This window comes from Zalophus californianus, chromosome 10 (genome assembly GCF_009762305.2).
Source record: "Zalophus californianus isolate mZalCal1 chromosome 10, mZalCal1.pri.v2, whole genome shotgun sequence".
Classification (NCBI taxonomy): domain Eukaryota; kingdom Metazoa; phylum Chordata; class Mammalia; order Carnivora; family Otariidae; genus Zalophus; species Zalophus californianus.
Window position 1 is genome coordinate 44784613 of NC_045604.1, and position 19691 is coordinate 44804303.

Here is a 19691-nt window from a genome sequence, read left to right on the forward strand (position 1 = left end):
ACTTATTTTCTGAACTGAGATACAAATTACTCTCTGTTGTCTAAACACACAACTCTTGGGCAGCACAGAGAGAGACGCAGCTCATGGGTGTGCTGGTGGATTGTACCAAACTGACCTGTTACCAAAAGCTGGCCTCGGTATATCCAACATATAGATAATCCCATCACGGATAACTGAGAGTCCAATTACTGTCTTTATTTTGATAAGATGCACAGGAAAGTAAGGGTTGGCCTTTACCATGCCAACATCAGCTAAGGCTGACCAGTGAGCTTGGGCTTCCATGCTTCCCAGAGGGACCCTTAATAACCTGCCTTTCATGGGGAAGGGGAGTCCAGTCCATCTTGGTGAGTTCCTGTCCTTTCCTCTTCAAATGCCAGCACTTCTCCTTCAGTTCACCAGGATTGGCACAGGCCTTAGGAAAAGCTATTAAGATTCAGCACCATTATCGAAGGGGACTTGGCAGAATCTAATCTTCTTTGGGAGACAGAAGACTGGCCCAGAAGTGGGGCTGTAACCTTCAGGCACCTGCTGGCGCTGCTGCAATCTAATGCCTAAGAAATGAGGATCCAGTGTGTCTTTGGTGCCCAGACGAGGCTTTGAAGCTGAGTCAAGATCACAGAACAAAGGCGGCACTGTTTATGCAAATCGAGAAACAAAAGAAGCGAAAATCCAAAGCCATTAAAAGTAGCATCAGAAATTTAATACCCAGAGATGATTAGAAGCTCTGCACCAGTATGAAACAGAACGCCTAAAAAGCAAGGCCGGGCAACACACCAAAACACATACTGCGGGAAGGAATCCTGAGTGGCCGGAGCTTGGCAAGATGTGCTTAGAAGCCTTGATATATGCAGCTTCCTTAGCCAAGGGGCAGCATCTGTACACCACGGGCAGGAAGCCCTGCGCTGCGGCTGTCTCTGCACCTGGTGCATGCAGTCCCTTCGTGAGAAGCTCCGGTACGTGCCCCTGCAAAGCCAGCCCTCTTGTCGCTATCCCTTGGCAATTCTGTCATCCCTGTACCCGTCTTCTGCCAGAGACCACATTCTCAGTGAACACCTTTGGGCACACTATACAATAGGGTGAAGTACAATGAGCTTCTGAGAAGATGGAGATTTTTTCTTTTTAGGCCACTCCAAAAAGATCTGAGCTTAGGCAGAGGGTCCAGGAAACACCAGTTGTGCAGCGTTACAATTCATGAATGTTCTCCGGATATGGTCACCCCCATGAAGGGCATACTACTGTCAGATCGGGCAGGCACTCCAGAGAACATCTCATCCAAAGTTCTCAAGGCTGAGCACAGTTGTGCCCCTTGGGAAGTTTTTAAATATGTCACTTGCCCTGATCCTACCCCAGAAATTCAGACTTGAATGGTCTGGGGGAGGGGAGGCCGGCATCAGTGTCTTTCCAAACCTCATCAAATGATTCGAATAAGCAGCCACATTTGAGAAGCTCAACTCTAGCATGTTCCTCTTTTGTTATAGGAGAGGAAACTGAGGCCCAGAGAGAATAAAGAGCTTGTACAAAATGATACAGCATAGGCAATGCCTCCAGCCCTTTCACGAGACAACAAAAAGAACGAAAGGATGATATTTGCACACCGTGGGGAAAAATGGACGCGGCTGCTCTTGGCTAGGGGCAACTGTCCTGGAGACACCCAGGTACACCAGGCCACACCTTCCTCCCCAGATAACTGTTATTTCTCGGTGGGAGGCACTAAACGGTAGAACACAGCTCACATCCTTGGGAAGAAAAAGGACTAAAAGAGAAAAATGGATGCATAATTTGAGAACTTTTGCTATGGAATATTTCACAGACCTGTCACCAAAAGAACACAGTAAAATTAGGATGTGGAACAGCGGGACATTTAGCAACTGAGTTGTGATCTATCCCAGAGAAGGCTGCCTGCACATGCACTTGAGGAAACGCAACTCTACCAAGTTAGAACATAACTTGGCGTAGCAGCAACCAACTCAGAACAATCCTTTGTACAGCAGACTAGAACGGTGTGAATTCCCAAAAAGTTAGATTTTTATTTCATAAGTAGTGAAGACCTGGGGCTTAGGGACTTTATAATATCATATAATTAAAGCCGAACTGCCAACTACTAGAAGCTAGGCTAATTTAATAGATTGTTTATATTTTTCACAAATGAAGGGAGGAGGTTTTCATGACATGCCAAAGAGAAAATCAAAGGTAAGAAAACTAATTACAAACAACAAAGGAACCAAGCCTTTGGAATATGAGGACTGAAGTGGTTCAAATGACCACTTTTTATTTAAAAGAAACGCACTGATTTGATTTCCCTCCACTCTATTAAGAGATGTTCATCACTGGATGTCTTTTCTTCTATGAAACTAAATGCTTGATGAGCTCAAGATGTGAAATACACTGAACAAAGAGAAGGGTTTGAAGGAGTGTCATTTTATACTGAGCCCCAGTGCAAGGCACTCCATAGAGTGGGCAGCGTGGCGCACCGCCTTTAAAACACAAAACAAAACATAACTTGTTTAAAAATAGCCACTGTTGGAAGGATGGAGAGCACATGCACTTGACTCAATAAAAAACACAAAGGATGCATGCCTGGCAGAGCCTATCCCTTGTAATCCTGTACCTTACTACTTCTCTTAATAAGAAAACCCTTTGGCATTCCTTGATTGCTTAAGCATCTGGATCCCGAGTTTTGAAGAGCCCACAGTACGCCAACTTTCCGAGTTCTGAAAATCCTATGGCCTGTACCTTAGATGGATACACAGCCTTCAGACCTTTCCTGAGAGTGCCTCCACTCCTCCCAGGGTCTTCTGGGAGTTCAGCCCTTGTAATTCCTAAATCCACAGGTGCATCCAAATCATTCATATACATGTTTAAGATACAAATTCCCAGGCCACTCCCACAGGCCATCTGATTGAATGCGGTTGAAAAGGAGCCGAGAAGTCCATGTAACTAATAAATGTCCTAGGTGTTGTGGCCCTGAACTAGTTAGTATTTAGGAACCACTAGTTGAAGCCCAGCAGCCTTAAACCAAAAGGTCCACAGGACAGTGATGAGGGCCATGTCCACCTATGGCCAATGAACTTGACCAATGGAGGTGAGTCACTTTTAGGCCACCTCAACTACTAATTTCAACCTGATCGCCTGGATTCATCCACATAGACAATCGGTGATGGCCAAATAAATAAAAGAATGTGCATAATAATTTTTAGTCCATTGCTTTACAAATTCATAGTTTATCTCAATAAAGAAAAAATTTCTAGGATGGAAATCAATGTGCCCAATTCATCTTAAAGTCTAGGAAGACAGAAAAGGCAAAAAGATTTATAATTTTCTAAAATATTTTAGTGTGCTGACTGTTTCAAGCCTTCCATGCCAACTCCACAGAATCCATCTGAAACCCCAGACACGGTCTGACTGTCTGAATGCTCTCCCAGCGCCCCCTCCCTTACCCCATGCTTCCAGCTGAGGGAATGCAGTAATGTGGGGGCTGCATTAAGCTTACTGTTCAATGGTGTGGTGATGACATGAAAAATCCTGATTCCACTTGGCAGTAACTTTCCACTATCTTGGCGGGTCTCAACCATAATCACTGTGGTGTGTGGAGCTTGAACAGATTATGGGGCTGGCTGGAAACCAAGAAACTAAAAAGCAGTCCAGTGGTCCAGCAAGGGACTCTGTGTTGGAAACGCCACAGCCCCAGATGTCCACATTTCTCACAGATATCCCAGGAATTTAAGTTCCAGTCTTAGTCTCCAGAAAATTTTGCCTTTCCTAAGACCCTGAAATGCAGCAGTTTCTCACTTAACATGACTTTTTAGGGAAAATGCCGATCAATGTACCTTCATTATATCCCCCGTCTCAGAATCATCTCTAGTCCTACGAGAATAGGAAGCTTGCTATAGCCCACTCCCCTCCCCACCTCCAAAATATATACGATCACTCTTTGAGAAAGAATGGGGAATGGAAAAAAAGAGTGCTACTTCCCTGTTGTCTCAAATGTAGGCACTTTTAGCTACCTGTCTTGGTTTTCTTGGGCTTAACTGCTGTCTTTGTCTGTTCTAACAGACTTAAGCTGCTATAAGAACATACCACAGACTGGGTGGCTTATAAACAACAGGTTTTTCACTGCTCTGGGAGCTACAAGTCCAAGATCAGGATACCAGCATGGTCAGGTTCTGGCAAAGACCCTCTTTCAGGATGCAGTCTTCTCTCTGTGTCCTCACATGGTAGAAGGGTAAGGAATCTCTCTGGAGCCCCTTATTCCAAGGGCACTAATCCTATTCATGAGAGCTCCACCCATATGACTTATGCACCTCCCATAGGCCCCACTTCCTAATACCATCATCTTTGGGGGTTAGGATTTCAACACATGAATTTTGAGGCAGGACAGGGGGGAGGGGCACAAACATTGAGACCATGGCAACAACCAAAGTGGTGAAAGTTGCCACCGATAAGCCTGACAAGTCCTTCAATAGACATTTAAGTACTTCAACCTAGAGGGTAAAGAATTCTTCCAATGCAGCCAATTTATCACTTAAAGCAGGTACTCATGAGAATGCTTTAACAGCAGACCCAACCCCACACTCAGCCTTCTGCCATATTCCTAGGGCATATGCAGTCCAGGATCATTACTTACATTGTTATTTGTATTTCCAAAATGCACATCTTCTAAGGGGTCTTGAAACATTAATCAGAAATGCTGAGGGGTGGAAGGGGTTATTTTTTATTACGTTTGCAGAGGAAGAAATCCCACCGGCTAAACCAACAAGTCAGGGACAGTCCTCAGCTTGATGAATTTGACAAACAACTAAAATAATAACAATTGTTGCCTCAATTAAATGAGATGTGTTAGGAAGTCCTAAGTTCAGCCCTGGCAGGATGTCATGAAGTTATTATTGGAAGTCTAAGTCTGAAAAGATTACTGTATGGTGCTCCTAGAGAGGAAAAGAAATGCCCTCCAGACAGACCTAAGGTTTAATTCATGCAAGAGACTTGGCTAATGCCACCAACCACAAACGCTGCATTTTCAAGGATCTGAACGGCAGCATGTTCCAGTGAATTAATTACAGCCACTCTATTTATATTCCACGTGGCTTTTCAATTATTACCTATAATGGGATTCTTTTTTACTTTTATGAACATTAACACACAGCTTTTCCACCAGCAGAATGGAGAGCTGAGGGGAAAGTAATATGATCTTTTACCACTAGGTCATTCACTGGCAGCTTGCCGGGCCTGCTCATTCTAGAAAGCTTGAGTCTTAGGGCTCCTGAAGCATCTGAGCAAGGGTCACCACCCAAATTTCTACAAGGGCCAGGCAAGCCACGTCAAACAGCCGGACAGTGGAGGGGTAATCATAACTGCACAAAGGATGGGCCTGATGGGGACGTGACTGCTGGACAAAGGCCAAGGGACAGTGGCTACGCGGCCCCAACAATCACTGTTGTGTACAAATGTAGGCCTGGAGAGGCAGGTGCTGATTACACAGTTTTGTTCAGTTTGCGAAAAGTTATCCAGTTATACATTTATGATATAAGCACTTTTGGGATGCATATTATACTTCATTTAAAAAGTGTTGTTTTGTTTTTAAATGGGCTCAGGGCCAGATTTTCTGGGGTCAGAGACACAAGGAGAAGAGAATAGGATGAGTGTAATTAAGGAAGTGTTCAGAGTAACTACCTGAAATGGGTGTTGTGTTAAACTGGTTTTTACTGAGCCACCCAGGGCATGAGTATAGGTGGGCTGGCAGAGTTTTAAAAAGCTGGGATTAGAAACAGAGATTTTAAAACTTATGCAGAACAGGATATATAAAACACTCCTATTTGGGTTGACATTAAAAGAATATATGTACATGCACAGAAAGTTTCTAGAAGAATGTACAAGAAACTGTTAACATTGGTTGTCTCTGGCAGGTGGCATAGAGTAGACGGGAGATTTACTTTTTATCATGTTTCTAGTCATCCTGTTTGAATCTTTATTATAGGAGGATATTATTGTTTCAGTTGAAAAGAGAAAAACATCAGGAAAGTTCTTAAAATAATTAAATCACTATTAAATAAATCTACAAGGCCCCTAAGGGATTTCAGAATTTTTTAAATCAGCAATTTTTGATATGTTCACACTGTAAGTGTAGTTAAATGAACAAGTTACTCCTTTGAGAATAAGAAGTCAAGACATATACAGTAGACACATGTTGTAATTCCTGATGAATAATAGCTATGATTTAAACACATATAGTGAACCGTCTTCAGAATATTGTAACTGGGGAACAGGACAAACAACCATATTATAGGCTAATCAATTTTTTTTAAAGATTATTTATTTGAGGAGGGAGGGGCTGAAGGAGAGGGAGAAAGAGAGTCTTAAGCAGACTCCACGTTGATCACAGAGCCCCACTCAGGGCTCGATCCCATGACCCTGAGATCATGACCTGAGCCAAATCCAAGAGTCAGATACTTAACTGACTGCACCACCCAGGTGCCCCTAATCAATTTTTTTCAGACATTATCTCAACTGTATACTCTGTTGTTAAATTATTTAAAGAAATGTGCAGAAACAAGCCTTAGAATAGTCCTACTATTGTCCCTATGTAAGCCTTATAATGGTTCTACTATACTGTGCCAAAGACTTGAAGACAGTTCCACACAGTGATACGACCCATGTGTACCCTTAAGTGTTGGAAAAGGGGCCCAGGCACAACCAGCAGCCTCCCTGGTTACAAAGCTTCCATTGTTCATTCCTACGACCACCAGAGACAGTCAAGGGAGAGGGCCACAAGAAGCCTGCTTATGTACCTGGAGCCACAAAGAAGCTCAGGGGTAGAATCACCTAGAGAAAGTCGCTGAAGACAAACCTGTAAAAACCAAACCCTGATTAGAATAACTGGCATGTGCCTTAAACCCTGAGTTATATTTGTCATAAAGTAATCAAGAGGCGCCTGCACGGCTCAGTCGGTTAAGCACCCGACTCTTGATTTCGGCTCAGGTCATGATCTCAGGGTCGTGAGATTGAGTCCCGCGTCGGGCGCCATGCTCAACGTGGAGTCTCCTTGAAATTCTCTTTCCTCTCCCTCTGCCACTCCCCCAACTTGTGCTAAATAAATAAATAAATAAATAAATAAATAAATAAATAAAATCTAAAAAAAAAAAATCAACATTAAACAGCCACCCTGGGTTTAAAATCTAGAAATCTGTTATCTCATCCCACGACTTATTCACTGTATAATATGCTAGGGGAAAATCCTTTAATTGCCCTATATTTTGGTTTCCCCATCCATGGACATCAATTAATAAAATAGAACCAGGGGAATTTAGGCATCCTCTTATCAGTCATTTCAGTTTTTACTCAAAGGAAATACATAATCCTGAGGCCCAATCATGTTTTGAAATTGGAGGGTGGGAAGATGATAGTTTTCTCCAACCATTTGGAAGAAGGTTGAGTTTAAAGGTCAACTAAGTCTAAGACCACTAATTAAAAAGGCTAAAAAACTGAACCTGTTTTACCAGTACGAACCCAAGATGCTGCAGCCATCGTGCCTATGAATAGTGCTGCCTTATTCATTTGCTACCAACAACACTGGATAAATTTCTTTCTTTTGCTATGTAGCTGTGATCATAGCAAGTGATCTGTATTTATGTACAATTCGTATATTTAGTCTCACTCTGTACCTATGAAATCCACCAACATAAAGCCGAGTTCGGTAACTACAAAGTGGCTAAGCTAAGTGATGAAATTATCAAGACAGCGGAAGGGAACCACTGAGTCCCTTGTGTCATTCAAGCAGAAGGGGCCATTCTTGTTTGGAAGAAACACTGGCACTCTTATCTTCCTAAGTTGGGTCAACTGACAGAAGCAAAAACTAGAACTAATTGGTCCTTTCTTGATCTTAAACAGACCATCTGTACTCAGTCTGGGACATTAGCTGCTTGGGTCACATCCTTGCTCCACCATGCACTAGCCTTGTGACCTTAGGCAAGTTATTGAAATTCCTTGTGCCTCAGTTTCCTTCTGTGTAAAGTGAGGAGAGTCATAGCATCTCTTGCCCAGGGTTGTTGTCAGGGTTAAATTAGTTATCTTATCAAAGTGTTTAGTTTTCATTAGTAAATGAATGTTAGTTTTCATTCTGCTAATAATTTGTTTTGTTGGAAGGAAGAGAGAGTGCCTTGCGAATATATTGTTTTGAAAATCTTCATTTAGAAAGAGAAAGGTGAAGGAGATGGGGCCAAAAGGAAAAGATGGATAGGAAATAGCAACTATTGTCTATTTATTAACATTTACGTGAAAGACATAGTCCATACATTATTTCACTTGTTTAAAAACTTGTTAAAAAAAAATCTTGGAGGTAGCTGTTGTAATTGGTTATTTCCAGATGAAGAAGGTAGGCTTGGTTAGAGGTTCACTGATGTGCCCACAATCACACAGGATATTCAAACCTTAGCATACCTGACTATAAGCTTGGATACTCCCCTCCCCGGTACTACTAAACCACCAGGCTGGGGAAAAAAAATAAGAAAAAGAAGGTGGAAAAGTGATGAAAACAGACTAATGGAGAGAAGGGAACCAAAGTATCATCTAGTTTTTCGCCAAGGAGCTGAAACTTCTACCCATAGGGATAACATAAGCATTGAATGTCAAGACTGTAATGATAAAATGTAACACTGTTCTTGCTGGTGCTGAAAACTATCACTAGTAGTAGTTTGAAACATTTTACAAACACACTTATATTAGTGTGTCTAGTTAATCATTCACCAAAATGCGACTTGTTGAGCATCAAGAAGTGGAGAATAATCCAAGGTAATCCCCCAAACACTGCAGCGATGAAGTAGTGTGCAAAATATGGGGATCGACACCCCAGAACAAGCAGAAGCCCACCAATGTTAATGTCGATGTCAACAGAAAACCATCTCCTGATTTAGAAAGCCATACAATGGTTTCCAGTGTAGTATGCTACTTTTCAAACCTCCCAAATGTAATGCCCAAATCTTTGTGTAATTACATGGCAGTTACTGCCTTATGATGGCACAGACTCTGAGTCCCCACTGTCTTCCCACAGGCTCCACGAGACAAACTGAATGCGTCTTTTGGGTCAAATGTTTTTCCTTGTGTCCTGCTCCATTTTTCATTATCATGGCAACTTGGCACTCCTCCCCTTAATCATAGGTTTGGGAAGGGGGGTGAGGTCAGCCTTCCCTCCGTCGCTAAGGCCACCGTTCATGGCTCCATTGAAGTAAAGTGCACCCACTGCAGTGCATATGCCACACGCCACATGCCAAACAGTTCTCTTCATCTCGGCACAGCAGTGATTCCCATCAACTCAGTGCAGGTTTTAATTAGAACACGAGGAACATTAGTTCCTTATTATTGTTATTATATTTGAAGGAAAACAGTTTGCTTGATGGGGGTTTTGAGATCAGACAGGTACACGTGACATGTTTTCTCTTTGCCTAGTACAAAATATCTCTAAAACATAAACTTTCCTTAATTCAATCCAATCCAAATAAACTTAATGCTAACTGAGATAACTGTACTCAGTCTCTGACAGTCAAAGTTTTCGGGACAATTTATTGGTACTGCCTGCAAATATGGTCCAGAACTTTCAGTGGGCAAAAAAAATTACAGCAACAGGAAGTCTGAATGTGTTCAATGAACCACACCTCTCACTCGTACAGGAAAGAAGTCTTATCAGATGTTCCTCTGATACCTTTATCACTAGCCAGTGATAAAGGTAAGTAGATGAATGAGAAAGTTGAGTGTGCACAGAGCTTGGGAGATAAGATTAAATGGAAGCTAGCAGCCCAGATTCTATATACCACCTGGTTCTTTGTGTAAAGTTCTGGGTAGCTAACACCATTTTTGACACTGACCATCTTTGACATTAGTGTATGCCGGCTTTGCAGAGTGGATACTAGTCAGTTTGGCATCTCAGAATGTTGAATAGAGCTTTCAACTGTGAGACTAAAAGGAAGTAGTTGGCAGAAGCTCCTTGTAGCATCCTAAATTGAGTTACCGCTTCCTCCTGGTGGGTAATATCCCATAACCTTCACAGCCAAATACTCGCCTAGCGCCAGTCTCAAAGTTAGCAACTTCGGTGGTACAATGCAATGAGTTTGGAGATTTGCACTCAATAAACCTGCCACCTGCTTTATTGTCCTGACAGGAAACTGTGGTTAATGTCCCAGTGTCTTTTTTTCCTCCCTCACTGTTCCCTCTTCCTGGAACCCTCCTTACTTCCCAGGTTTTAGTAGATTCCTATTTGTCTTGCATAACTGGGTTCCAACTAAGTGTCAACTCTCCTCAAGGAGGCTTCCAAGACCATGCAATCTGATCTAGAAGTCCTTTGTCACTCCCCTAAACCCTATACATGCCATTCAGATCACCTTACACTGCCCAGTAAAAGGAGCTATATTTGTCTGTGAAAAGCCACACCTTACTCAACTTTATTTCAGCTGGAACCTGGCATAGTGCCTCGATCTCACAAAAGCTGGTCATTAGGAGTGTGTGCTTGCAGAACCTCTCTGTACCTCAGTTTTCTCATCTGTAAAAGGGTATGATCACAATACATACCTGATAGTGAATGTAAAGTGCTTAGAATAACTGTGGGCTCTTATTATTAAGTATTTGTGAAATTGATAAATAAGTGTAATCTTAAGTCAGTTACTTTATTTTTTTAAAGATTTTATTTATTTGTTTGACAGAGAGAGACAAGGGGGAGAGGGAACGCAAGCAGGGGGAGTGGGAGCGGGAGAAGCAAGCTTCCGGCTGAGGAGGAAGCCCAGTGCGGGGCTCGATCCCAGGACCCTGGGATCATGACCTGAGCCGAAGGCAGACACTTAACGACTGAGCCACCCAGGTGCCTTTAAGTCAGTTACTTTAGATACAATGTCTTCTTCTATAAAATGGAAATAAGTTTATTTATTTACAGAATGGTAGTAAGGATCAAATGAGATGACATAGTTAATGAAAGTACTTTGAGAGCTGTAGAGGACCATTTTGAAACTGCCCTTTTGTTTATTATTACCTAATAAATGATATAAGATTTCTAAACCAGAATTCAAAGAAGAGTCTTTAGTGGCTAATGCAGTGGTTGCCCAAGGCTTATTCAAACTTTGGGTTTTTTCCTTAACTTTGCAACACTGGCCATAAGAGACAAGGTACAGTTACATGGACTATTAACAAGGTTAAGGGAAAATAGATCCCAAAACTCAGTGAAGCATTGGAATACTAGCCATCTGAAAAGAACATCAACATCCACAAAATATGGAACATCCAGAGGACTTAGGATGCACAATCATTGCTGCTTCATTTTGATATCACAGAATCCATGGAATTTAAGACCTGGAAAGAATTTTGGAAATCATTTCTTCCAATTCCTTCATTTTACTGATGAGGAAACTGATGTCTATGGACCCCAAGCAACTGGCCCAAAGCCACATATCAAGCTAGTGACAAACCACTTGCCTCCTAATTTGTAGCCTGTAGGTTTATATAAATTTTGTTTATATCATGTTGCCACCACTATTTTTGTGGGGTAGACTTTAGGGACAAACTTGAGTTCCAATTCCAGTTTTACCATTTATTAATTCTGTGACTTTAAGGGAGTTATTGAACTGATGGAAGTCGCAGTTGCTTCATTTGTAAAATAGGGATCCTCGTATCCCTTTTAAAAGTTCACCCCATGCTAGAAGAGTTATATATATATATACCTATACGTTAGGTAGCAAAACCTGTGCCCCTCCTACCTGCTTCAGCCTTCACTAATTTCCTATAGTAAATTAAAACCAAACAATGTTCTTTAAAACCAAACAGTGCATAAAGACCAAGACCATGTTGTAAAACATCTCTCTTGAAGAAAGCATCTAAGAACTGACATTTGTGAAATCTTCTTTGGTATTGAAGTGGTTAAAAAAAAATCCTTCTTCCTTCTGGTTTAAAACCTGGCTGCACCCGTTCTCCCTTTGCACACGCCGTGCCCTTCTCCGTGGCAGCCGGCACGTATAACAGGGTAATAGTAAAGCAGTGTATAGCACAGCGCTGCACTGTATCTCCTGTTTGCTTTCTCACCTCCGCACCTCTCCCACCAGCTACCGTCAGGCTGCCAATTCCAGCTACTGCTTTATCCTCCCTTCTCTCTTTCTGCCCAGCCGCAGCTTTAAGGATGTGTCTTGTCTGAGGATGGCTCCCTTTATCAACGCAAGATAGAAACTGCTCCGGACTGACCTGGGCTCTGTCTTCCTCGGAGGACCAGAGTCTTCTTGTCCACGTTCCCGGCTGCCTGTCTCCCGAGGCCAGCGTCCACCTCCTCCTCCTCCTCAGGCCTTTTAGCGGGGCTCCCCTGACTACCAACGTCTCGCCCTCTGATGCCCGCGTTTCTAAAAGGTGCGAGACTAGACCGAGTTCTAAAAGTTGGTGCGGGCAGCCACTCGCACTGATGTCCTAGCCCTCCCCGCAACAAACACAGTCCCAGGCGCGGGGCTCCATCCCGGGGCAACAAAACTGTCTGCCTTCTCCAAGGCAGCTCCGTGCCCAGGACACAGTACCCCCCAGGGCACCCCGCGTGGTTTGCAGCTGCGGCGAGGAATGAGCCCCAGGAGGATGCACAGGCGCGGACAGCCCGGAGCAGGCGGAGGCAACAGGCCCACCGTGGCGGCGCGGTTGGGAAGACACCGTGGGCCCCACCTAACCTCAAACTCTGAGTCCATATCCCCTCTCCACCCCCGAGCTCCCACCCCACCGTCCTCGGGTGAACCAGGAGCCACTGTTCTAGCCTCCGAGGTGAGAGAGCAGGAGCTGGACACCGGGAAGCCACGCCGCCTAGCCACTCCGGAGCCCCCTTGCCGGCCACAATGAGGCTTCCCGCCGCGTCTGGACGACTAGGCGGCGATGGGCACCCCTATTCCCTCTCCCCAGGGCTAGGGGTACGAGGCGGGAAAAAGGAAACCTCGCGAGTTGGAAAGGGGCGCCGCTAGCCCTCTTGCGGGGTGCCCACAAGCCCCTATCGGGGAAAGGGACAAGGCCACCCCGATCCACATCCCCACGCACACCCCGGAGCTCGGGGCGGGCTGGCCATCCCCATTGGCACCGCAGGCGCACCCAGCCCCACGCGTCCTTCCCCAACACGACCTCGGGATCTCATCCGCCCCGGAGCGGCGCGGGCGGCCGGAGGTGTGCGCACCGCGCTCGGCGCGTGCCCCACGCTCCGGGGCCCGGCGGCCGCAGCTTCGCGCGCTCACCAGATGGCCATCCTGCTTTTAGGGTAGTCCAGCCGCTCCAGGCAGCCGAGGAAGTGAGGCAGCGCGTGCGCAGCGTTGCGGGCGAGGATGGCCACTAGCACCGTGGGTCTCTGAACCGGCGACTCGGGGAAAACCTCCGGCTCCTCTTCGTCGTGCTCCGAGTCGGGCTCCGCGGCAAAGCGCGCCCGGCAGCCGCCGCGGAGCAGAGCGGCGGACAGGAGCAGCAGCGAGCAGGCAAGGGTGGCTGCGCGGCGCGCAGCCATGTTCGGGGCCGCGGCGCGCGGCGGGAGACTGGCGGCCCGAGGGCGCAGAGGCGGGCTGCGAGGGCCGGACGGGGGACGCGGCTGCCGGGGCCGGCTGGCGCGCGCACACTGGCACCGGGCCCTGCGGCCCGGGAGCCTCCCGCCGCCGCCGCGGCCGCCGCACTGCCCAGGCCCTGACGCGGGGGCGCCCCGAGGACCTGCCGCCGCCGCGCTCGCCTGGAGCTCCCGCTCGCCGACAGCCGCGTGTGTGTGTATGTTGGGGGCGGGGGGGAGAAGGCTGTGCGTCCTGAGTCCCGCGGAAAGTTCCTCTAGTCCAGGCTCAGCTCGTACAGCTGAGGTCTGTGGCTTCCCCCCGGAGCCGTGAGGTGTGGCCGTCGCTGCCAATGGGCGTGTGAGTGTGTGTGTGTGTGTGTGTGTGTGTGTGTGTACATAACGGTGCAACTCCGAGAAAATTTATTCTGCTTTTGCAAACCGCAGTCTGAAGTCCTTCACAGTGATGCAATGTATCCAGTTTTGCATAACGCACCTATTGACTAGACGGGTAGAGTTCTAAAATGGAAAGTCACCCAGCTGTCCATTACCACGGTAAACATTTTTTTTAAACTTCCACAAAGGCAGAGTGTTTGCATTTGCCTATACACTCAGTTTCTCTTGAAGTTCATCCTTGACTGAGTAGACCCCCATTACACCAAGCTTGGAGACTTGGAGAATTTGAGAGATAGACAGAACCCTTGCAATTAAGGGGAAGCCCCTGATGGGACATTGTTCTGAAGCCCTACTCCTCTCCCTTTCCCCCCTAAGGTCCTGAGCTTCCTGACAGGATGTCATAAAAGACAGGTTTCATCTAAATGGTTTTATTTTTCCTTAATGACCCAAACTAACAAAGAGTAACCCAAATACAGGGAAAATTCATAGGTGTTGGAGTAGGAGAGAGAGAAAGAGATAAGGAAGAAGAGAAGAAGTGCTGAAAGAAGAACACAATTAGCACATAAAATGAAATTGCTAGGATACGCTGCCACAGGATCTTTACTCTTGAACATAACACAGGAAAGCTAGGAATGAAATCTGGAGTTCCTTCTTTGTGGGGTTGTGTAGCCTTTGATCTCTCTATATACAGGATGGGTTGGTACCACTGCACATTCATGACCTTCAACCCCAGTTCGCCCTCAGCCCTGTCCCACAGATTTTTACTTCTTGTGTCCCTCCTTCTCTGCAACTATTAGAAGGCTTCCTTACTCTCCTCCCACCCCCTCACCTCCTCAGAAGAATATCACCTCCTTTACTGAACTCCCTCAACAGCCTTGTCTCTAATATCCCTACCAGTGCCCTCCTTACCTGCAGGCACCTATTCCTAACATCCCCATCCTCTCCATTCTCGTCCATGACTTTGCTTTGCTCCATCATTTATCTCTACTCTCTACCAAATCTACAACTGGTCCCTCTCCACCAGCTCCTCCCGTCAAGCTAAAAACTTAGTCCTCTCCTATCCTTGAATAAAAAAAAAAAAATGTTGTTTTAATCCTGTATCTCCTTCTAGCAATCCCCTCTGTCTTGGCCAAGCTCCTTCAAAAAGCTTTATCCACTTCTTCATCTCCCACTTCTACTTCTTCACAGAGGCTGTTCGGGCAAAGCCACAGATGACCTCAGCGTTGGAAGATTCAGTGACCTCTCTTCGGTTCTCACCTTCCTGGACCTGTTTCTACTTGTGTTTGCGCCCCTTCACTGGGTGCCCCTTCACAATGTGCTACTCTTCTAGCACCATATGGTCTCTCAGCATAATTGCATCTTCCAAATCTATGTCTCCTGCTCTAACCTCTTCTCTGACATTTAAACTTTTATATCCAGTGGCCTACACACATTTCCTTCTCCTCCATCCTTCTTTGGAAACTGCTATTGCTATCCTGCATATAGGCCACAGGGACTTTTGGACAGTGCCCCTTCCCTGGAGTGAGATGGGATTGATGGACAGTTGCTGGCATTCCTGGAGCTTAGTACTGCTGGGTGTATTCAGTTTTCTGAGCTTGCTGATCACAAAGTTTTCTGAAACCTTGCTGATTACAAAAAGAACCTGTTAATTAGTTATGGCATGGCAAAGAAAATGAGATTTTCCCTGATTGTGGCAGATTTGTAAAATACACATTCTGTGAATACACATTCACAGAATGTGTATTTTACTAATCATAAGAACAGATATAAAATATGGAAACAGTAGTTTATATATGTGAAATGTAGTGTAGATTTAATTAGTCTGCAGACAAAGCTTGGTGCAGAAGTAGATTCCACAACAGATTACACAAACTTTGCAAAACTCTATTACTCATTGAGCTAACTAATGAATTCAGTAAAATTACAAGATACAAAATCAATATGCAAAAATAAGTCGCCTTTATATACACTAACAACAAACTACCTGAAAAAAATAAAATAATCCAATCTTCAGTGACATCAAAAACAATAAAATGTCTGGGAATAAATTTAATGAAGTGAAAGATCTGTACATTGAAAACTATTGATGAAAGAAATTGAAGATGACAAAAATAAATGGAAATATATCCCATGTTCATGGATTGGATGACTTTAATATTGTTAAAATGTCCATACTAATCAAAACCATCTATAGATTCCATGCTGTTCCTATCAAGATTTCAGTGACAATTTTAGAGAAAAAGAAAAAAAATCCTAAAATTCATATGGAACAACAAAAGACCCTGAATAACCAAAATAATCTTGAGAAAGAACAAAGATGGAGGCATCACACTTCCTAGTTTCAAACTATATTACAAAGCTATAATAGTTAAAAGGGTAAGCTACTGGCGTAAAAGACACAGAGACCAATAGAACAGAATTGAGAGCCCAGAAATAAATCCATGTATATTCAACTAGTATTTGACAAAGGAGCCATGAATGCTCAATGGAAAAAGATCACCTCTTCAATAAATGGTATTGGGAAAACTAGATATTTGCACACAAAAGAATAAAACTGGACCCTTACACCACTTGAAAAATTAACATGAAACAAGTGAAGACTTAAATGTAAGATCTGGAACTATATAATTCCTACAAGAAAATGCAGGAGAAAGCTCCTTGACATTGGTCTTGATAATGATTTTTTTCAGTATGATACCAAAGGCACAGGCAACAAAAGGAAAAATAAACGAGTGGGAGTACCTTAAATTAAAATGCCTCTATACTGCAAAAGAAATGATCAACAAGATGAAAGACAACCTGTGGAATAGAGAAAATATTTCCAAACCATATATCTGATAAGGGGGTTAATATCCAAAATACACAAGGAACTCATGCAACTCAATAGTACACAAATAATCCTATTTTTAAATGGGCAAAGACCTGAATAGACATTTTCCCAAAGAAGATATACAAATGGCCAACAGGTACATGAAAAGGTGCTCAGCATCATCAGGGAAATACAAATCAAAACCACAATGACATATCACCTCACACCTATTTGAAGGACTATAATCAAAAAGATAATAGGTAACAAATGCTGTCAACAATGTGGAGAAAAGGAAACACTTTGTACACTGTTGGTGGGAATGTAAATTGAGATAGCCATTATGGAAAACAATATGGAGATTTCTCAAAAAATTAAAAGTAGATCATATGATCCATTGTTTCCACTTCTGGTTTTAGATGTGAAGGAAATGAAATGGCAGTCTCAAAAACATACCTGCACCCACATAGTCATTGCACCATTATCTACAGTAGCCAAGACATGAAAACCTAAGTGTCTGTTGGAGGATGAATGGATAAAGAAAATGCGGCATATATATGTATGTATGTATATATATATATATATATATATGCATGAAATATACATATGTAAAGAGAAGGAAATCCCTTCATTTGTGACAACATGGGTGAACTTTGAGGGCATTATGCTAAGAGAAATAAATCAAACAGAGAAATCTGTTATATAGTTATATGTGGAATCTAAAAAAGCCAATCTCACAGAAACAGAGAGTAGAATGGTGGTTGCCAGGATTGGGGGATTGAGGGGGGGAATGGGTGAAGGTGATCAAAGGGTACAACCTTCTGTTTATAAGATGAATAAGTTCTGGGGATGTAATGTACAACATGGTGACTACAGTTAAGAATACCATATTATACACTTGAAAGTTGCCAATAGAATAGATCTTAATGCAAGGTTGGTTTAACATTTTAAAAATCAATCAAAAGAATTTTGCAAAATCCAAAATGCAGTCTTGGTCATGCAGGAATAAAAGGGAACTCACTCAGCCTGATAAAGGCCATATGCAAAAACCCTACACCTAACATCATACTTAATGGTGAAAGAACGATAGTTTTCCTCCTAAGATCATGAACAAGAATGTCCTAACTCAGCATTTCCATTCAATATTGTAGTGGATGTTTTAGATAGGGCAATAAAGAAGGAAGGAAGGGAGCGAGTGAGGAAGGGGGGAGGGAAGAAGGGAAGGAGGGAGGGAAGGAAGGAGAAGAGAAGGGGGAGAGAGAAGGCAGGAATAGAGGGAGGGATGGAAGGAAACAGGAAGGGACATTTAAAACAAGCTAAGTACATTGGCAGGCATATTTTAACATGAACGTGTAGGGTGGATTTAGTCCTTCTATGCCAATGGCTCCAAATTCAGTGATTTATTGAAATCTATTTTACTAACAGGAAAAAAAATATGTTGAAAGTGGAAAAAGAAAAAAAAAACTATCACAAATCCACTACCCACCACAACCACTGTTAAACATTTTGGGATAATTTTAATATGGCCTTTTCAATTTGGGTGTTTTAACTGTGGGTTTGTTCTCAATCCTGCTAGGGAAATTCAACACTCATGTTGATAGCAAATGTGAATACATATCTAGAGACAGAGATGGGATGTTTTTTGGACGGAGAATTGCTTTTGGTGCCTTTTCACATTTACAAAGCCAAGTATTACTTAAGACTACATATCTGCAGCTGTTTACATATTCTATATACAGAAATTACCAACTTATTATCCCTTTTAATCTAATTCTTAGACAAAGCCTAAAATAAAATATTTAATAAACATGGAATATATACCTTATCTATTTAATATATATTTAAATACTACAAATAAAGTCAAAGTCCATGTACCCAGCACCCATCTTGAGAAACAGAACATGAACCTTCAACTTTCACACCCTCTGGGTATCCCTTCCTGTCACAATACTCTGCTCTACTCCCCAGAGACAAGCACTAGACTGAATTTTGTATTAATCAGTCTCTTAATTAATCAGTCTCTTAATATAAATTTTATTTACCATCACTCTCCAGTGATGGTAAATTTTATGTGTCAATTTGGCTAGGCTGAGGTACCCAGTACTTAGGTCAAACCAATCTAGATGTTGCTGTGAGATGTTTTTTTAGATGCGACTAATAATCAAATCAGTAAACTTTGAGTAAAACAGATTACCTTTCATAGTGTAGTGGCCCTCATTCAATCAGTTGAAGGCCTTAAGAGAAAAGACTGAGGTCTCCTGAGAAGGAAATAACTCAATCTCCAGGCTGCCTTTGAACTCAAGACTGCAGCATCGACTCTTCTCTGGGTATCATGGCTGCCAGCCTGCCCTACGAATTTTGGATTTGCCAGTCCCCACAATTGCATGAGCCAGCTCCTTAATATCTCTCTCTCTGTCTCTGAGTCTCTCTCGTGTGTGTGTGTGTGTGTGTGCGCGTGTGTGTATACATGCACACGTACATCCTATCGATTCTGTTCCTCTGGATAACCCTGGCTAAAACACCTCCTAACTATGTATTAGTGTTGCCCACCTTTGAATTTTTTTTCCTACTTAAAGTATGCAATCCAATGGCTTTTAGTGTACTTACAGAGTTATGCAACATCATCATCATTAATTTTAGAACATTTTCATCACCCCCAAAAGAAATCTCATATTTATTAGCAGTCAATCCCCATTTCCTAGCTCTAGGAACAGCTAACCCTAGCCCTAGGAAACAGCTACTCTACTCTGTCCCTATAGATTTGCCTATTCTAGACATTTCATATAAATGGAATTATATAACATGCGGTCCTTTGTGACTGTCTTCTATTAATGAAAACATTATTCTTAGCATTTGTTTTCAAGGTCCATCCATGTTCTAACACACATATCAGTACTTCATTCCTTTTCCTTGCTGAATGATATTCCATCGTATGGACAAACTACATTTTATTTATATAGTCATCAAATAATGGACCTT

General features: G+C 43.3%; 1 protein-coding gene across 1 annotated transcript in view; it reads right to left on the bottom strand.

Moving 5' to 3' along the window:
- Positions 1 to 13524, bottom strand: part of COLGALT2 (collagen beta(1-O)galactosyltransferase 2) — a 106389-nt gene extending 92865 nt beyond the window's left edge. Inside the window, exon 1 of the mRNA XM_027613716.2 lies at positions 13218 to 13524. Within this exon, the coding sequence (XP_027469517.1) occupies positions 13218 to 13480 (263 nt within the window). The 5' untranslated portion in view covers positions 13481 to 13524. The remainder of the gene's footprint in view (positions 1 to 13217) is intronic.
- Between the last annotated feature and the right edge of the window lie 6167 nt (positions 13525 to 19691).